This window comes from Danaus plexippus, chromosome 23 (genome assembly GCF_018135715.1).
Source record: "Danaus plexippus chromosome 23, MEX_DaPlex, whole genome shotgun sequence".
Taxonomy (NCBI): Eukaryota; Metazoa; Arthropoda; class Insecta; order Lepidoptera; family Nymphalidae; genus Danaus; species Danaus plexippus.
The window spans coordinates 4,432,529-4,453,378 of NC_083551.1; the positions used below are offsets into that span (position 1 = coordinate 4,432,529).

Here is a 20,850-nt window from a genome sequence, read left to right on the forward strand (position 1 = left end):
ATGTCCGCTACACGTGTCAGCGTACGAATGTATCGTGCAACGTATTCTGTATGTTATTCATCTTTTATCATGTCGCTGCTCCGATTCATAAACCTCTTAAGTGTAACGAGCCCGTTAATAATAATAATTACATTAATAGCGTATTAAGCTCGGTCCTAGCCGGTCAGGTATAAGTGTTGTGATGATTATGTGTGTGTAATATAATGAGACATACACAATCAAATGTCCGTTTGTATGTGCCACGTGTGGTGACGTCACCGCCGGCAGGTAGGAGCGTATCGATCAAGATATAAATTGGACACGCGGCGAGCGGTTAACGTACGATCTGCCGACGGCTCACACGATTACAGTTGCTGTACGGAGAGTGTAGTAAGGAGTGTGCTGTGTGAGATGGACGGTCGGACGAATGTTCTAGAATGAATGTGATAACACGTGTTTGTTTTATTGAAGGCGACCGCTGTCGCGTTACTTAACGTCGTTCACACAATACGAACTGTAATGGAAGGTCACGAGAGATCGCGAACTACTATATGCTATATAACAATATTTAAGCATTTCGAACTATCGTATGATAAATGTGTATTGTGTATATAGGGCATGTAGAACGTATGTGAGTATCAGTAGATGGACACAATCAATAAGAGGAACACAATGAGTAAGTCTCCATGTAGTGAGTGTACAAAGCAATAAACATATAACGGATACGTCTCGGCGGTTCTATTGAGAGCGGCTGTGGTCGAGTTTATTGAATTGGTCCAGCTCTCAGGACCGTCAGTACTTCTCTTATTTAAAACAATCATATTCACGTTCACAACTTACATTTTATTATATTATATATTATTCGATACGAAACATTGACGAGATTTGTGAATAATATAAAAAGAATATATATAATATTTTTTAACTTTATACATTGAAAGCCATAAACAAAGGCAGCTAATGAAGCGGGAGCCCTTCGTAATGGTTTTCGGAATACACTTTTTTTTGTGATTCACTACGGCCATTTCGAGTGCGGAAATCGAAATGCTCGTTCGAATATGACAACGGTCGTATCGAGTGGAGCGGAGAGCGGAACAGAAAAAAATAAACACCCAAACTACAAACCGAATTGAACGCTGTCCGACGAAGGCAAAAAGTGAATAATGACGGTCGCCGGTCGCACAATTGGTATGACTATTTTAAGACACGTTTTCCTGCTAGCAATAATACCTATTAATAATAACAGACGCCTGTCCTGTCCTATACAAACTCAGAGTCTCCGACTGCATAAATGACGTCAGTACGTATATATTGAGGCGCCCCCCGCCCCGCACCCGCCTCCAAACACACCTTGTTGCTAAGAGCCATGAAAGTCACCACGTGGCGCGACGAGAAGCGAGACAAGGCTGTTTAACGCGAAATTATTGTCAATACATAATATTATAATATAAAGACAACAAAACTTATACTTGTTTATGATTTATATGAGAACGACATCATCATTTTTGTGATATAATTATTTATTTATATGTTTTATTAACATTATTACATATTCATTGTGTTATACAAACGTGTATATAAGTCTTATGCAAATGTCTTGACAATACAGACAATATCCAAAACCGTCCGACTGTGTGAGAACTCTCCGTCGTATAAATACTTGACATATTTCAAATTGTGTAACATCAGAACAAAGGAAAATCTTTTTGCTACTGACGTCGTCACATTCTAAGTTTCTTGGCTCGTGCGTTTTATATTTTAACCGATGTTTTACTTTCATTTAATAAATTTATAAGGCCCTGTTAAATTCGAAAATTGAGTCGAACTAAGATAAAACTGTTTGAAATTATCTTAACAAAGAAATATAGGAATTAAATACTATATAGGTTTTATATGGAACATACATATTAATACATATAGTCCTCTACATGACCAAATATGAAGCTTTGCAAACTAATTACTTTGACGGATGTTTGTTTACAAGCAAGGGGAGTACAAGGTAACAGACACAAGTAATTCAAAACAAATATTTGTATTAAATATAATAATAATAATATAACCAGATACAACTAACTTGTATATTAACATAAAATATTTATCAAGCGCTTCAAAAACACACGACAAAGAGAAACCTTCCGAATAGGAAAAACCCATACGTTTAATTGTATGGTACAGAATTAACACATGGCTATAAATACATCATAATTATGTTCAGTATATGGAAACCCAGCTGTTTTAACGACATTTTTTCCATGAAAAACATTAGAGGGGGGTGGACGGTGGAGACGCCAGCCATTAATGTGACACCAGACATTGAATCAACACCACACCACAGCTCGTCATATTATACACTTATACGAAAATACAACGAGCTGTTAAAATGTTCAATAAACCTAAATTAAACAATTCAATTTAAATAACCAAACATATTTTTGACATACTTCACAATTACAAACAGACACGCCGACTCAAGCGATTCTAATAATAATACATTTTAAGTAAGAGCATTATAATATATAATTATTAATTTATTCGTAAACATTTTTAATATACATAAATAACATATTTATAAAAATGGTATGTTTCTAAGCGATCACAGAACAAAAAAATATACATATATTAAATATATGCACATTGTATATAAAAACCTCATATAAATAATTATATGAAGTCATTCAAGTTAATTATAAAGTTCTCATCGAGTTCATTATGGCTAGTCCTGCTATTATTCGAACACTTATATAACATGTATGTATGTTAGTAGTTTGTTAATCGCTCGACCCGGCGACAGTTAGATCGCGTTAGGTATTGGGGCGGTGACCTTGGGCGCTGAGCGACCCTCAACCCCCACACACACCCACTCACCCTCCGGGACAGCAGTTCGAACATTCTTTTCACAACGTCGCCTTTATTTAGCAGTGTTCTGAATTTTGTAAATTTATATATATACTATGTACATATATCATTTATATGGCGATATTTATAATATATTTTAACCATCATAATTATACCATTATGTACAATATTATTGATTTTATAAACACAAAAAGGTTTTTTACGAATAGCGTTTATCTGTAATAAAGACCATGAGAAGTTTTCGCATTTCATACAAAATTAAAATTACATATAACCAATAATTCCGATTTCATGTGCAAAATTTTACATTGTTAAATAAATATTAGACAAACAATGTAGATAATTGACATATTACGTGGAGAGACCTTCAAACTGACGTGACGGTTTCTGAATTATTATATTTTCTAGATGCGTACACTCAAACTCAACTTAAGAGTAGTAATAATATTATTATAAATGTGAATATATTTTTATTTTTTATATATATCTACATACCATGTTACAAATGAACTATATATAGTAATGGATTGTTAAATATCCCACAGAAAATGGAGTTTAGCGATGCTGCAATTAATTCTCATTATAAATGGTACATAAAATGTAAACATTACTACTTACTTAATATTATAAAAAAGATACTTTGTGAAGACGTATTGATGTACGGTTATTTGTTGTTCTTCCATGAAAAAACCAACATACGGGGTTGGTTTCTCTGACGCTTTACAGTTAGTTCTGTAACTTAGACAACAGACTTAGAACAAATATAAAAAACCTGTTTAAAAAGGCATTACTGTCTTATATTGTAGTAAACATATATAGAGTGAGCACGTTTAACCCCATTTATGTCAGATTGTATTCGTAAACATGTAACAAATATAAATTCATTACGTACAAGACAATGTGATTGCGTCACGATTCCTTATCAAAGTGGAAAAATTATATATATATATAATAAAATATATATATATATAATAAAATATATATATATATAATAAAATATATAGGTAATCCTACGATAAATTTCCCACAGTTTTCATATAAGGTTAAACTTTAATGAACAGTCAATCATCTCGTGTATGACTTGATCTATAACAGTTATTGTTGCAAGAAATCGACCATTAATACATTCAAAGTATAAACAATAAACGTTATCTGCGACCGGCTAAAACCGGTGTGTGATAACTCTTCGATAACATTAAAATATAACTAAGCTCTTATCGGACATATCCTAAAATTTAAAACATTCCTTTCATACTGGAGACGGAATAATTAAACATTCATATAAAAACAATATGATTTTTTTTAATTTTAAACTAATTTATATACACTAGTGACGTCGTTAATGATCAACACACAACTAATTACTCGACCGAACATAATTCTTTTTTTTTTCTTTCCTCAACATTTTAATGGTCTTGGGACAATCCGGTCCGAGCTACACCTGGCGTAAGAACCTGTTCTAAATTGCATAGCTGTAAGGAGTAGGTATTTCGAGATTCCGCGTATAGTCTTATCGATAAAAATATTTATTGCTATTTTATTAACATTTAGAAAGCATTAACTTAGTTGGACGTTTATTGGCTTTTGTATCAAACCCATATATAATAAAAATATTTATACAAACTGCGTATATAACGTATTGTTTGTAGTAGTATTTGTACTGGTATATATTTTATATATAAAGTATAAACGCTAGTTACAATATATATGTATTTACATATATGGGATGGCAACAGTAAACCCATCGATCAATCACTATGACACTCCGTATCAAATAATATAACGGTTCTAGTATTGGATAGCGTTAGCACAATTTCTAAAACGATCTCGTCTCAAACCATTAACAGTACTTGAGTGGTTTGTATTAAAACAGAAAATTTTCCTTATGGTAAACATTATAGTACTTAACGGAATCGTATTTAAATTTTACTTATTTTCTACTGTTAAGGAATCTTACAAGTAACATATTATTCTATATTTCTAAGTGCGATAGGGTACATTAATTAGTTTTATCTCTAGCCTCGTCTGTCATTCCCATACTTAAAGCTCTCTGTGAAGCCGGTAGCTGAAGGCCGTCACATAGACTTTTTGCCAACTTTGCGCAAAATCCCCACAAAGGGTAAGCCGACTGTACCTTTCCTTGACTTTTTGCAATGTTCGCTCTATTCCTAAGACGCTCCCTTATTACGAGTATTTATCACGTCTCGTGACTATTTAATATTCAATCGATTTTAAATTACTTAAACGGTAATAAAACAGCTGGAACTATGATATTTATTCATTATAATTTCTCAAGACTGCGGTTTACATTCAATAAAAACCTTGCATTAATTTCCTTGACAATTCATATAAGAAAACAATCTCCCACGTTACCGGATACCAGCCGAGCGATAGTCGATGTTTGCGTCACACGCCCAGGAAAATGTGTCGCCAGCCGCTATTGTCATAGACATTTTAATGTTCAACACTAGAATTACTTTAAAATTTATTAACTTCCGATGATTTTATATAACATTTAAATTAACTTCTTGGAATATAATTATTGATTCATTATAACAATCACACAGTAGGGAACGTATTGTCGTACGATCATTTTAAAAAAATTTAATCGAAGAAATGCATAAAATAGCAGACACATCGTTACATGTTACACGTGTATGTATGTTATCATTATTATAAATACAACATTCTCCGTAACCAATTCTTTTTGTAATATCCGTGATAAGACGGGCATTTATTTACTATTAAAAATTAAAACTAAAAATACGTAACAAGAATAATAAATGACTTTAAAAACACAAGGTTGGGGTTCCACATACATAAAATATTATGGAATTATAACTATATATAAAAAGATTAAACAAATTTTGTTCAATCGAGAATAAGTTTACATAAAAAAGACTAGGAGATATTTGTAATATAAAAATAACCTTTTTGTAAAGTAAATATTAAGGTATACATATTTAGATTATATAATTGTAATTCATTAAGCGTTTGTATATAAATAATGTTTACGTCGAATCCCGACACCGACAAAGCATTAACGGTTTTTCACTTATCCGACAGTTTCTTATTCAACATTCGAAGACTACCTCGTCATTTCAATACATGTAATTCTGTCCGTTTAATGAGGTAGTGTGAAATAACATTTTTTGTTATAAAGATACTTCTCTGTACAATAATTTAGGTAACTTTTTCTTATACATTTGTTTTCTGTATAAGCTTCTTACCTTATCTTTCTTATGTACAGTATATTAATCTATTACACACGATAGTCTAGAACAAAGTTAACTCTCTACTGAATCACTGTTATTCTATATATGGTATAATATATTTATCAAAAGTTATATAAATTATATATTAACTTAGTTTAGGCTTACCCAAACCTAAATTTTGTTTATTCTAGATATTATTTTATATCAACTCAATATCAATCTTGAGAGATATATATATGTATACATATTTTTATACAAGCTTTTTCACGTGATTTATCTGCGTGAAAATCAAAGTTGTTCTCCGCCACTAGCGGCCACTGAACCCAAACTGCACTTCATGGTTCCACTCATGTATTTTTGGGGGCGAGATCAAGGTTCGGCATCGGGATAAAAAGGAGCCTGTGTCCTTCTCCAGGGTTCTATCTATCTCTCTACCAAAATTCATTATAATCGGTTTAGTGTTTTAAGTATAAAAACGTAACAGACAGACAGACAGAAGCGAGTTACTTCGGCATTTATAATATTAGTAGGGACATAAAAGGTATAGTAATCGTAGATCTATAAATAATAATAAAAAGTTAAATTGCAAGTGAAAAACGACAATGTCACTATTACACTATATAATTATATCTATATTTATTAAACGCTATCATCTGCTAGTACGTTCGGTGCAAAGATAAGATAAAACTTCCCCGTTCACAAAACTATGGGCGGCGTCTTTTGATATAAGTATTATTTAAATTATTACGGCCCTTGTTAATAATATGAATATTTATTATAATAGTTACATATGAAGTATAAACTAGAGTATAGTAATCAGACGTAATATATAATAAAACTAAGGTGAGCTGCAAGTTATTCAAGTAACATTACAAACTACATAACATTATCCAACTATGGTTAATGGTTCGTGTTTTAAATAAAATTTTCAAACAGTTCCAATGGCTCCCAGACGTATCGTGGCCAACTTTGAGTAGAATAAGTAATTGCCTTTTACAGTTTTGTCGCCCGCTTCGCTTCCAGCTGAGTCATCCGACTACGTACTAATAGCTTAGGAACTATTATAGTTCTTATAGAGAAAACTATTTGTTTTCGACGTTCAAAAGTTTTTGTAACGATTCCCTTGGAACCCAATTATTAAGAGACTATATACTTACAATTATATTTATAAAAGAAATTAATATACATAGGAACATCTAACAGCTCATGATATTTAAAAATCCATGAATCGTTACATACTCACATATTTGTCAAACTAATCAAATAAAACAGGATACAGCGTGGAAGTTGTCGACATACTAATTTAATAAAAAAACTTGATGTGTACGAATTTTCTTTTGAGAAATTGTATAAAAACTTAGTTTCCTAGTAAGCGGGGCATAAATCTTTCTTTATAATATAACATAGTAAGTAAGGTAACGTTATAAAAACCTACATATCAGCGAGCGTCGCATCACGGCCTCACGTTCTAGTGTGTCGCTGACACACCATTCTCCGCAAAAACAACGTGCCTCCACAATACTACAATAGCTGGCTGAGCGGACCGGTAACCCGCCTCCCTCCTCCCCCTCCCCACGAACCTACTCAGCTCCCCACGGCCGCCACTTACGTGACTCAGCACCGAGCTTTATATCAAATTCGACGTCGTTCGACTTCAGCGACTTGTTTTTCTATGTAACGTACGTACATATTTTTTGTCAATAAAACGATGAAGGTGGCCGACTTAGAATACATTTCAGTTGACGGGGAGAGTTTCAGACTTGTAGTTTTTAACAACTCGGTGGAGAGAGTAAACTTTGAACGGGAAAGTTCACCGTGGTACCGTACCGTTAGGCAAGGTTAAAGTTGAATTGTAATACTTCCGAAGACAAAACCATCCACAAAAGTTTTTTAACAAAATCAAATAAGTTTACTTACTGTTAGTAAAGAAGTATGATTTTAAAACTTTCCTGTACCGAAATATTATAATATATTGACGATGAAGTTTAATAGCATGAACATTTATCGATAATAAGTTTTAAAGGCTTCTAAGAAAATTTAGGACAAACCGAAGACAAGGATTTATAATTGCAAGGGAAGAATAAATCGTCACAACAATTACGGTCACCTTCCTGACCCCAAACGAAATCCAATCGACCACACCACAGCTCTGAGCCTTCATTAACTGTCTACATGGACAGAATCCACAAATACCTAAGACGAAGACAACGCCCAAACGATTGCCAAATGTATAAATTTGCTTTTTATTACTTAAACTGGCTCAAGTAATTAAAATGTACACCTGGCGTTTTTATTATACAACCATTAGATACATAAAATTAGCAATATAAACGAATTTATTATATTTTTTACAAGTATATTAATTAGTACTAATAACGTCCATTGCACTGTTCTGTTTGAATATTATTATCATGTATTCGATTACTCATATTATCTTTAATAGGTCTGTGTTTGTTAGCTCATAACAGTCGATACAATTAAATCATTATGTAAAAGCCCATCACCACCACGCTAAAATATTATAATATACGATTGTGAAATTGGCCAATAAAATTTTTATCTCCATGCGGACGTTTGCCAGTCGACAATGGTAAGATCGTGCTCGTACGTATACAGACTGGAGATATATATGTTGTTTTCACAAAAATGCATCTGTTAGTTCACACGTCTACGTGCCTTTTTGAAAATTTAAACAAAACATAAATTGCTGGACAGTTTGCGCTAATCGTTGTGCGACGCGAAGCATAATATGACAATGACTACGAATTTATATTAATTTAAATCAAATTTAATCTATACCATTGAAAACTGCAAATGTTATTTTTTTTAGGTAATTTCATTGTAAACTCTATACGAATACATACAATAACGTCCTAAGCAGATGCATTCTTAGCATCTGCTAAATCGCTCTTCCTGAAAGTCGCCTTATGGCAGACATCTTGCAAAAAAAAATCTCTTACGTACATAAAGCCAACGCAACGTATTATTTTTAGATAACCTTAAATATTGCAGCACACACACACACACAGATACACACATACATACAGACACACACGCCCCCGCGACACTCACATAGAGACAGACACGCTCAATATAAAGCTGTGGTATTTCGATAATCCGGTAGCAATTCACGTTTGACATTCCATGCTACTTATTTCATACGTGCAAGTTTGTATGATCGACCCGCAATTAAGGAAATACTACCAAAAACAATTAAGACTTAATTTTTGTTTGGAATCTGAACTAAGCTTCTTTATACTAAAATCACATAGGATTCGAAGATTTCACAGTAAAAAAGAAATTTATTTTAAGTTGTACGTCGTTACATATTGTGTGGTTTACCTTTAGATCTAATCTAATAATTGGCATTAATATTATAATAATAATAAAAAAAAAGTAAAAGCATAACATGTAATTTAGCAGATCAAATATAATATAGACAAGAAGAATTATCTTTGATTAAACTATGATTAGTTTTATTTTCATAATATGTAAAGCTAACTACGTGTACATTTACAGAACAATACGTTAATTACTAATACATAAGTAATAAATAATCTGCCATGTGAAGGAAGGCATCCCAATGGGTTAGAACCCAAGTACTCAAGGGACACCAAACTTCCTTTGTGTTATATTCATATTAATAAAATTGCTTTCCCACCGACTATACAACTTGCAAGTGTAATATCAACACTAATGTGCAAAAGCAATAAATAGATTATAAATTGGCTTAAATGTTAATGGTTCTAAAATTTTGTGTTGGAATTTAATTTCGCGTATTTCAGACATTCGAATTGTTTAACAATAACAGTTGTATTTTAAAGGACAATTTGGTCCATATCATAGCCTTTTATGGACATATACGTTGGTTTAAACTGAATTGACTTAATTTCCTGAGATACATTTTGTTAAAAGTGTTCGAATTTGGTAAATGGAATGACATGTTTAATAAAATTTAATTGATTGAGAAGAAAATTGTAAACACATATACATATTTAAATGTATGTCTTGAGAGAGAAAGTCATTAAGAGATTAAGTAACATATAAAATAATTTAAAACATTTTGAAAATCTATTTTCATTGATGTAATTAGTTTATAGTATATATATGACGAACCGTAATACAAAAGATTTTAATATATTTATATGATGCCGTGGATATAACTCCGACTTTTATCTTATATACTTATATATAACGGATGTTTATATACTAAAACAACGATAACTGATAATAAATAATAGTAATCAGTGAAATGTTTACTTCAATAGTAAAGTGAAGATAAATACATCAAAAGTTCTCAGCATTAGTATCACAACAAATTAATGTTATATATTTAAAATTAATATCACAGACTGTTCTTAGAACATTCCTATAGTCTGATACTAAAATAAAAACGAGATAAATCTCTTAAACATAGATCGTTTTATTTTTAACGTACCGCTAAAATTCTATAACACTGTTACGTCTGGACATTAGATCTTGATGATATCAGATGATTTATACAACGCAAAGACATAGATATGTAAATTATTTAATTTGATAATAATAAACATCCAATTAATATTTATATATAAAATAAGTTAAATTCGGGTGAAAATAAATATGACAACATTTCGGCAATAATACATAAAGCCGTTTGGTAATTACAATTTTAATGGCTCGGTAAGTGGGGGTTCCGCCCGGGGCGAGGGGCTGTACGGAGCAGGGTTGGGTGAGGGGCTCCTGTAATAAAGTTTTACGTCACTTGAATTATGGCGCGTCTTAATAATATTGAACGATGTCTTTATCTGACCGTCAAGTAGATTTAAAAAATATATATGCATTTTGGTTATTATCTGGGGCTTGTAATCTTCTGAAGCGTGACGTCATCATGTACTGGCATAGTAACGAAATTCATAGATAACAAAATTTATTTGTCACTGTCCTGAGACGATATATTTCTAGAACGAAAAGTAACAAAAAATTTAAAACAATCTTTTAATGTTATCTGTACAAATGTTTTATCTTTACAAAGGACAACATAGGCAGAAAAAATATGTATCAACGGGGGAATACCCTCGTTTGATGGACGAAACCGATTTGCTTTAATAGTCCATTGTCGAAAAAATATATATTATGAACACATCCCTAATTCTGAGCGCGTAATTTATGCGCATACTTTTAAAACTGTTGAAGATAAATGAGTAACGAAGACGTAAACTTAATTTTAAACATATGTAGGAATTGAATACCTAAATGTTAATTACAAATTAATATTATTTAAAATTCAAACTGAAAGGTTTGTATGAGAAGTTCCTATGTAAATATTATAATATACGTGGAAAACTACTGAAAACTGTCGGTAATTCCAACGTTTAAGTGTAAACTTCCTGTGTCTGTGCTAAATGAGAATGCAATTTATCTTATAATGGCCAGCCGGCAGACGATCTGAATGACTTCTTAGATAGTTTGTCATAGTGTCTATTATTGTAAAGACGAAAAACTTAAAATAATAATATCTTTTTTCATTGAACATACACACACACACCTTTATTAAATAATATCACATCAAATACATCTTCCAATTAGAATATGATAATTAAATAATATAATAAATATTCATATTTCGTAATGCAATTTTCTGTCATGATTTTTATTTATAACAAGGTTGGTATTACTAACATTTATCAAAGTATACATTTTTACGTCTAACTTAGTTCTCAACTCGTCACGAGTCTGATATGATTAAAAACTTCGAAACCCTCAGTTTTCAGTACGGAAACGTCTGGTCAATACTAAAACAAAAAGATCGCTTAAAATACAATTAGCTGCTTATAAAGGTTTCCATATAAAACGACGCTCTGAAAGATTGCTTTAATTAATTGATTTTTCAATTGGACTTGGAGTTTTATAACGTCAATATGAAATAAAAACGAGTAACTATTACTAAAACATATTTAACATTTTTAAATTAATCTAAAGATTATAATTAAGTAAAGTGATCTGTAACATGAGTCGCTAGAGAGTTTTATATATTAAAATGGCCACAATATGTGTAGGAATTAAAGGCGAATACTAAAAGCCGGCACAATCGATTGCCGATCTAGAGACTGAACCGGTTGTATACGTGTATGTGTGTGTGTGAACGGATGCGGTCTGTGAGTCGTATTTACAGAGAAGTATCGGGCTAACTATGGTCGTGCCGCTTGAGATGTTTTTGTTAAGATAGAACCATAAATTAATTGCTATTCAGTATGTAGAGTCGATGATATTTTTTACAATAGAAATGTCAGCTTTGATCATCATTTACATTGCACGATGCTTGGAAATTCAATGATATTAATATTATTACTGTTCCAAGAATACATCCTTCTAACATAACAAGTAATACTTTTTTAAATATTTTTTTTCAAACGGTAAACCTCTGCAGGATATGCTAAATAAAAAAAAAACACATTTATTCTAGTAACACAGGTCTTAGTTCATAATATTTGAATTTAATTTTATATTACATACATATCATATATATATTTTAGAGACTTATAAATTATTATTTATCATCTGCCGGCGGAACGTATAGCGTGGTGCTGCGGTCATAGTTCATGGCCGTTTAAAAGATTTTTATATTAAATTTTGCTACCTATCAGGTTGATGGTATTAATTGTATCGACTAATTTAAAATTAAAATTATATTGTTATAGATTGAATCAATACTAGAATAAGATTAAATATGGTAAACGTATTTTATTAGAATGGCAAATACCTACGCGAGTGTAATTGGGATCGAAACACCGCAGACAAACTTTTATATATACTTTTATAAAGAGTTTATTGAATTTGTAACGAATATGAACGCTTGTAAACATGAGATACATGTATGAGTTTTTGTAACAATTTCACACCTGAACCAACCAATGGAATTTTTCATGACATTCAGATAAATCACACACATATATATATAAAACCAAATAAAGAAATCGTTTATTAATATTTAAGCCATTACAACAGATTAAGTAATAAATTACGTTACACCTATTGATGGAATAATTTAAGCAACAAATGTGTTTTGACAATATTATAATACGTATTTTTTTTGTATACATATTTTACATAATTATTATGGAATAATGAGTTATACTAACATGTAACATAGTATAGTGAATGTGATTTTCTAAATATAAATAATTCTACATACCTTTAACAACATAGCTACTGTAATACAATGTAAACTATACGACGCATTGCGACTTGTATCCATCACGTGATATATATATATATATATGTAAATATTTATATATATATATATATACTCTCTTTGTTCATGACAAGTCTCAACTTCAATGAGAGCTTATTGTATGATTTAATATATGTTATTTTCAACAAATATATAGTAATTAAAGATACATATTTATTATAATGATATAAATAAATTTATTATCATAACTTATTAATGATTATCAGATAAGACAACTAATATAGCAGGTCCTGGTTATATCAAGGTTGATGTGTCAAATATATATGAATTAATAAAAGATATAAAGATATTGAGTACCTACATAGAGTAATGTGCTCACTTGTACTCATAGCAGGAAATTATGTTAAAGGACATGAATAATGTCTTGCAATGATTCTTTTAATACAAAAAAATATATATTTAAAATTATATAGCTGCATCACATGTTCATTAAAATAACAAACACAGGCATTATTCATTAAAATCTACATAAAGCAAATGTACCGTACATTAATACAATAAGAAAGAAAAAAAACATTTTTGTTTCATTAAAAAGAAAAATTAAATTTGATACAATAAAATCCCGTTTCAAATCTTCTAAAGGCAAAACTTTCATTTGTTGTATGAACATAATAGCATTGTTTCAGAGCCAAGCCCAACTTCAATAAAGATATTATTGAGAGTCAACTTTTTTCTTTTCAACAAAACTTAAAAAGAAAAGCCAAGACAAAATCCAAATAGGTAAATAATGAAAGGCACAAGTTTGAAATTAAATCCATTCAAAGTTAGCGGGGAGTGAGTCACTAATTTAACTTTTCCATACAACATGTGAAACAATGTTTGGTGTGGAATAACAGGGAACTAATTAAATATGCATTTCATGAACACACGCTTTTTAGTTAACATAATAAGGTGAAAAAAATGTTTTTCTTATCAGTTAAGAAGTAAATTATTTGTTTAACTTAAGACTTTTAAGGAGAGGCATCAGTTTATCTTTTTATTTATATTAATAATTGGTGTCATTTTACTTGAATTATCGATTTAATTATTTTAACAATATCATTCAGCACTGATAAGAATTTTGTTTCAGTTAATCATGGTATAAAGTCTTACTGGTCACATCCCAATTATTTATATAATTTAACTTATGTAACAATACAAAACATGTACATGCATGTTGTTGGTTGATGTGAATTAATTTACATATAAAACGTAACTCAATCACCTGTGACTCAAGCAGGTTTCCTTGGAACACAATAAAAATGCAGAGATAGGGATTTCACATATATAATTTATGCCTTGTTATGAGCAGATAACTTTAATGTGTGCATTAAATTGAAATTTTTCATTTGAATGCTCGAGACGTTAAACACTTGGTAATACTTTAACGCTCGAAAATTATGCGAATATAAATTATATTTTGATATTATGCAGATCGTAAATGACTTTTTGGAATGTCAAGTAACACGCTAACTATTCATTCTTATTAAATACATGAGAATATAACACTCAAATTTAAAGTTTAATTTAACGATAAATAATATTTTCTAAAGTCAAAGTGGGCCGCGAGAGAACATATAAAACGAATCCAACTATAATATATAAGATAATAAGCGCAATAGTTTTACGAACATTTGAAATGCACAAACTTTCTAATATAAGTAGGTCAACGTCCCAACATCAATCAGGAAAACCGCGTGGACATGAGTATGCACTTTGCAACAACTCGGTAGTTTCTAGAAATGGTTCTCGCGACTTAGCGACCGCGAATTCGTGACGCGGCTAAGCGTCGGCCAACGTACCGAAGCCGGGGACCTCAAGTCTACTCGATGCGACATCAACTACAGCCACCGCGATCACGCTAGCGAAATCTGGCAAGCTACGATAGCTCTATGTTGATGTTGTATCTCAATTGCGTTATAAACAGAACTCTTTCACATATAATATTTAGCTTAACAAATGTATAAAAACTTACCTATTTTATGCCGAATCCAACAACAAAGAATAACCAGCCACGCGCTCCAATTACAGGGCACTCACAAATCACGAAAGCACTTGATACAGGAGCTAAATTATGTCACTTATACGTCTATCTAATTAATAATTGGGTTTGAAAGTCTTTTTAACGAAGTTTTCCAGTTTTTTCACGCAATAAACACTTAGCCGGGAAAGCGAACCCTGAATCACCGCCAGCTACGTACAAAATGGCGGATTCGCGTAATGAAAGTGACGCGGTGACGCGCCGACAAAGTCATAGACAGCTTTACTTTCATTGCTCTATGGACAGACAAAAGATGAAACTTGTGAAACTAAAAATATGTATCTTTAACAATTCTTTTTTATTTTAATAGTTTAATAACGCTATTAAATCTTTAAACTAAATTAATAAACTTGAATAAAATTACAACTATATATTATTTTTGCGTAATATTCTATACTCTTTCATATGCCATTATAATTTACACAGACTATTTATTTCACAGATTACCGAAGTGAATTTCAATCACACGTATTCATTTAGACAATTATCACATAATATTTATGAGGAATTCGAGTTTATCTTTTTATAAATATTATTAATTATTAAATAAGGCTTGGAAAAATAAACTCATTTTAATATCCAGCAAGTCCTAACAAAGTTTCATAATATCGTTAATGTTGGATATGTGATCTAGTAGTCAACAATCAAATCAGCTGAGTTTTGTTTTCGTTGTTTGGTGTCCATAATTAGAGGCGTATACCCACATTAAAAAGAAGTCTTTGCGGTCATTATGAACGAAATAAAGTCGTTAGAACACGCTACATTGAAGGTAACATTTTTTTTATAAAATCCGTTAATATATTAATTTAAGAGGTGCTTATTAATAAATATATTCATGACGTAGAATTTAGCTATGTTAGTTAAGATATTATTAGTAATATTAATTAAAGTAAAAATACCCAACAGTATGATAACACATTATTCTACATTCGGTAATCGTTTTTTGAGATCTTTTTAATTTAATAATCCATATGGTTTAATACTGTGTTCAAAGACTACTGAAAACTGTGATGCATCAAAATTTATTAAGGCCGTCAATAGACCGTATTTTATTTTATTAGGCCTCAAAAACCTTTATGCAGGAACCTTGCTATATTTATTTGATTCTATAGCAATAAGCAACTGATTTTAACACAATATCTTTGCAGTACTTTTAAGTGTCACTCTTATATTATACAACTTAATATATGCACTTAATTTGTATAATGTTACAGATATTTTTTTTTGCTTTAATAAAAATTCTCAACATTATAATTAAAATGGTGTCTTTTAAGTGGTATAGATATATGAAAACAATTCAAATACAATTGTTTTAGTGACAGGGTTAATTTTATTGAATATTGTTATGATATAATTAATTTCAGGTGCCCTATGAGATATTCAACAAACGGTATCGTAATGCTCAGCGTGTATTGGATGTAGAGGCTCGTCAGGTTGCTACATCGGTTAGTGACTTGGACGCAACAACTAAGAAGGGGGCGACAGTCGGTGAAATTGATTCACTATTAGGTGGAATGGTAAAACATATTGCTATTACAACAAACAAAACTCACTGATGAGAAGTAAAATGGTTATTTAACTTTTTGGAAATTAATGGCTATTATTAGTTAGTTGAGAAACATACAATATGGAAACTTGCAAACAAAATACTTCTCAAATATATGAACTTCATAATGAGATTAAGATAATTGAAGTTACCACTTATTAAATTCACCCAAAAATCTCTTAGTGTTTTTCATATGTTGTTGTTGATATTTAATTATTTACAAATGGCAACACTATTTGCACAATTTTCAAGTTATATGTGTATAAGCAAGTTGATGTAGTAAATAATAATTTCAGGTAGAAAAATTAACAACAATGAAACGTAAAGCATCCGAGGCTATAACTGAGGAGGTGCAGGCTGCGTTTGTATGTAAGAAGAGGTTGGAACATCTCAAAGAACAGGCCGAATCACTTTCAGACACAAGTGCCCCACAGGCTAAGGTGTACTGCATTTTGAAGCTTTTTCACATTGTATTACAGTTATTTTTCAATTGTACATATGTTTAGATTATTTCTAATATAAATCAAACTCTCATTTGAGAGTTTAGACTTGATTTGAATATAACTGTTTTGTTTTTTTTTTCTATTCCGCTATTGAAAATAATTTTGCAACGGAATTTATTTGTCATTTTCTTAATTTTTATTGAAGCTCTTTTCAGTTTTGCTATCCATTAACAAAATTACAATTAACACCGATTTTGAGTACAAATTTGTAACTAATATTGCCATATAAAATTAGAACAAGCTTTTGGACTAAATATACAATAATTTATAACTTAATATTGTCTGTGGCATATTTTATTAATTAATAATATTAATGTGTTTATTTGTCATTATATATTTTTTCAGACTCAGATCAATCAATGGCGTAAGGTCCGTTTGGACAGAATGTTGGTTGATTATTTCCTCCGTAATGGCTACTATGAGTCTGCCAACAAGCTGGCTGATGCTCGCGAGCTTAGAGATCTCACTAACGTTGGTAAGCAAATATTTATACTCTGTGTCTTCATGCTAGAATAAATTTTGGACTTGTTATTATTAATTATACTCTGTGTCTCCAATACAGAATATATATGTTTTATTAATGTATTTCTTTCTAGTAAGACATTGTCTGTATGTTTGCCAGATATCTACGCGGCAGCATCCGAAGTAGAGTACGAGTTGTCCCTCCGGCGAACCGCTCGCTGTCTCCAGTGGTGTGCCGACAACAGGTCCAAGCTGAGGAAACTCAACTCCACCATGGAGTTCAAGATACGGATACAGGTGATGACGTCATATACAGCTAAACCTCCCTACAGCCTACTAAAACACTTGGGCCTGTCCCGGACTAACGTCAGTTCATTCCTGACACGTGCGTTGAAGCAGGCCTAGAAGGTTCGTTTCAGATTTGGTTAGATAGAGAGAGGAGCTGGGATGGTGATAATTCATATAGACAATTATATTATGTTTTCCTCATAATTGTATAGTAATTTTTGTTATTTGCTCTTTAATAACTACACTTGCTGTTCAATGTTGCCGCTCAATATAAACACAGTAGGCAGATTGTAGAGGCTTCTATAGAAATAGTTTTGTTGAACTACTGGGTCACATTGTCTTGTCTTAATGTTGTATGTAATCTTAGAAAAAGAAATATTTTTTTGTTGGTTTTGTCTTTTTTATACCTATTTAATAGAAAACATATATAAATATATTTATTAGATTTTTAGAATCTTCTCATTTGAAATTAATTAAGATTTTTTAATTTTTTATATATGAAGAGTGTTCGCTTCATGTAATATTTATGATAGTATGTATCGGTTACATTAAGTATTATCCTGCCATGTTTCCAGGAGTTCATAGAGCTGGTCCGCGAGGACAGGCGCCTGGAGGCCGTCAGGTACGCCAAGAAACACTTCTCGACCTTCGAGGAAGGTCAGCTTGAGGATATACAGCACTGTATGGGGATGCTGGCCTTCCCCAAGGACACAGGTGATAACTCATCAATAGACAGACATTAATTTATTTCATCTATTAATATTACTTAATAAAAAAATAATATACAAACACTATGGTAAGATATTAATTGATTTCAAACAACTTACTTATGACTTTCTAGTTTTTTTGTCGAAACACATAAAAGTAATTTAAAATTTAAATTTATTTGACTCGTTCCTTGTTTTAGTCTAGGAATGTTAGGTTTTTAATGTAAATGAAGATAATATTTTGTATCAAATAATGGAAGTAACAAAGAAATTAAAAATATCACATCATATCTGCCGTTAGATAAATAATCATTTGTTATTATTGTAATCTATTTAGTACAGAAACATTATAGAAACTCTGCACCGTAGACCAACCAGCAGTCTGGCCACCTCAATACATATAGGTATTATGAAATTGATGACTCTGCAGAGAGGTCAACTATAGTGTGGTCGAAATACCAGGCTTAGGATTGAGGCATAAAATAAAAGATCAGTAATGACTACCTCTGTCACATTGACGTAGAGGTGGAGCCCTATCAGTCCCTGCTGGGTTCCTGGCGCTGGGACGCCCTGGTGGCTCAGTTCCGCTGGGAACACGCCCGTCTGCTGCACCCCGCGCGCCTGCCCGCCCTGCCCGTGGCGCTGCAGCTCGGCCTGGCCGCTCTCAATACGCCATATCCTTTGAATGAAATTACACACGCACACACACACACACATCCATATATACACATGTGTATTGTCCTGCTCATTAAACCACAAGATATTAAAATTTTTTAATGGTATCATGGTCATGTTATCATAATACTTAATATGTAACCTGTAGTCACGTGTCACAGACGACAGATGGCGCTGACGGCCGGTGAGCATGGCTATTAAGTAGCTACAAATATTATTGTGATCCCAATATCGGAAACAACGCGAACTAGGTGGTTGTCAGACACTAGCACACACGCACACAGGCTCGCGAGCAACTATGAACCAATATTGAATGATACGAGTGTATTTCGATAACACGTCAAGTGTCTCCTTAACCGCCCCCACTCAGTGTTACAAGGACAGCACTAAGGTGTCGACGTGCCCGGCGTGCGCGGCGCCGCTGAACGCGCTGGCCCGCACGCTGCCGCACGCGCACGTGTCCCACTCCCGGCTGGTGTGCCGCCTGTCCCGCCTGCCGCTCAACGAACACAACCAGCCCATGGTGCTGCCTAACGGACAGGTCTATGGAGAGAAGGTGACTCGAACAATTAACTTGTTGTTTGTCAGTTATCAGTTTAGTCAAGTTCCTAGTTACAGTAGTCACAATCATTTTATCTGGCCAAGTTCCTAGTTACAGTAGTCGTAATCATTTGGCCAAGTTTTTAGTTACAGTTGTCGTAATCTTTTTACTGAGCCAAATTACTAGTTATCGTAGTCGTATATTTCATAATTACCCTTTGTGACTCCTATCACAGGAATCTTGAAAAACTTCATTATAATTATTTTAAATGTAAACAATGTAATGTATTTCATTAAATGACAAATTAATTAATTTTTCAGGCCTTGAAGGAAATGATGAAGGAGCACGGATCCATTATCTGTCCGAAAACAAAGGAAGTGTTCTGTATGAAGCGCGTCGAGAAAGTATACGTCATGTAGACCCACCCTAACTTTGTATTATAACGTGTGTATTCTCCCTTATTATTTGTATCATTCGATCGTTTTAAATTTAAGGCTGTGGAAAATGGAAGTAATACTTTATAAGGTTAATTAAATTAATCCGTTTGCTACGTCTCCCGCCCGCGGAGGTCACCTCTCTTGTGTTTTCATAGTGAATCTCGCGTGCAGCATTACACTAGTTTTTTTAATGTACCCTCAGATTTTTTATCCCGATGAGTCCATCTTAAACATCGGAAAGATAAGTTTTGCTTGTAAACGTTTATATAAGTTTTTCATCTACGAATTAAACATTATTAATTACATTGTGTTTTATTCGTATATATATATATATATATATATATATATATATATAACAATTTTAAATATTCATGTGTTAGAATCAAA

General features: G+C 32.1%; 2 protein-coding genes across 3 annotated transcripts in view; one reads left to right on the top strand and one right to left on the bottom strand.

Moving 5' to 3' along the window:
* The window catches only part of LOC116774935 (C-terminal-binding protein), a 50,591-nt gene extending 35,093 nt beyond the window's left edge, over positions 1–15,498 (bottom strand). For both annotated transcript variants that reach the window (XM_032667723.2, XM_032667722.2), the window contains exon 1: positions 15,239–15,498. The gene's annotated coding sequence lies outside the window, so the exon portion shown is untranslated. The remainder of the gene's footprint in view (positions 1–15,238) is intronic.
* Positions 15,499–15,758: 260 nt separating this feature from the next.
* On the top strand, positions 15,759–20,766 carry LOC116774773 (E3 ubiquitin-protein transferase MAEA). Its single transcript, XM_061524045.1, has 9 exons — positions 15,759–16,073; positions 16,669–16,821; positions 17,147–17,290; positions 17,699–17,828; positions 17,976–18,112; positions 18,679–18,817; positions 19,334–19,483; positions 19,851–20,041; positions 20,347–20,766. The coding sequence occupies exons 1-9, from the start codon at positions 16,035–16,037 to the stop codon at positions 20,443–20,445; spliced, it is 1,182 nt and encodes a 393-aa protein (XP_061380029.1). The 5' UTR covers positions 15,759–16,034; the 3' UTR covers positions 20,446–20,766.
* The last annotated feature ends 84 nt before the right edge of the window (positions 20,767–20,850 follow it).

Bases quoted from the DNA above. Each gene is read 5' to 3' on its own strand.
- LOC116774773 (XM_061524045.1), top strand. From the start codon at position 16,035: ATGAACGAAATAAAGTCGTTAGAACACGCTACATTGAAG. The intron at 16,822-17,146 runs GTAAAACATATT...TAATAATTTCAG, and splicing joins ATTCACTATTAGGTGGAATG to GTAGAAAAATTAACAACAAT. The intron at 17,829-17,975 runs GTAAGCAAATAT...TATGTTTGCCAG, and splicing joins TAGAGATCTCACTAACGTTG to ATATCTACGCGGCAGCATCC.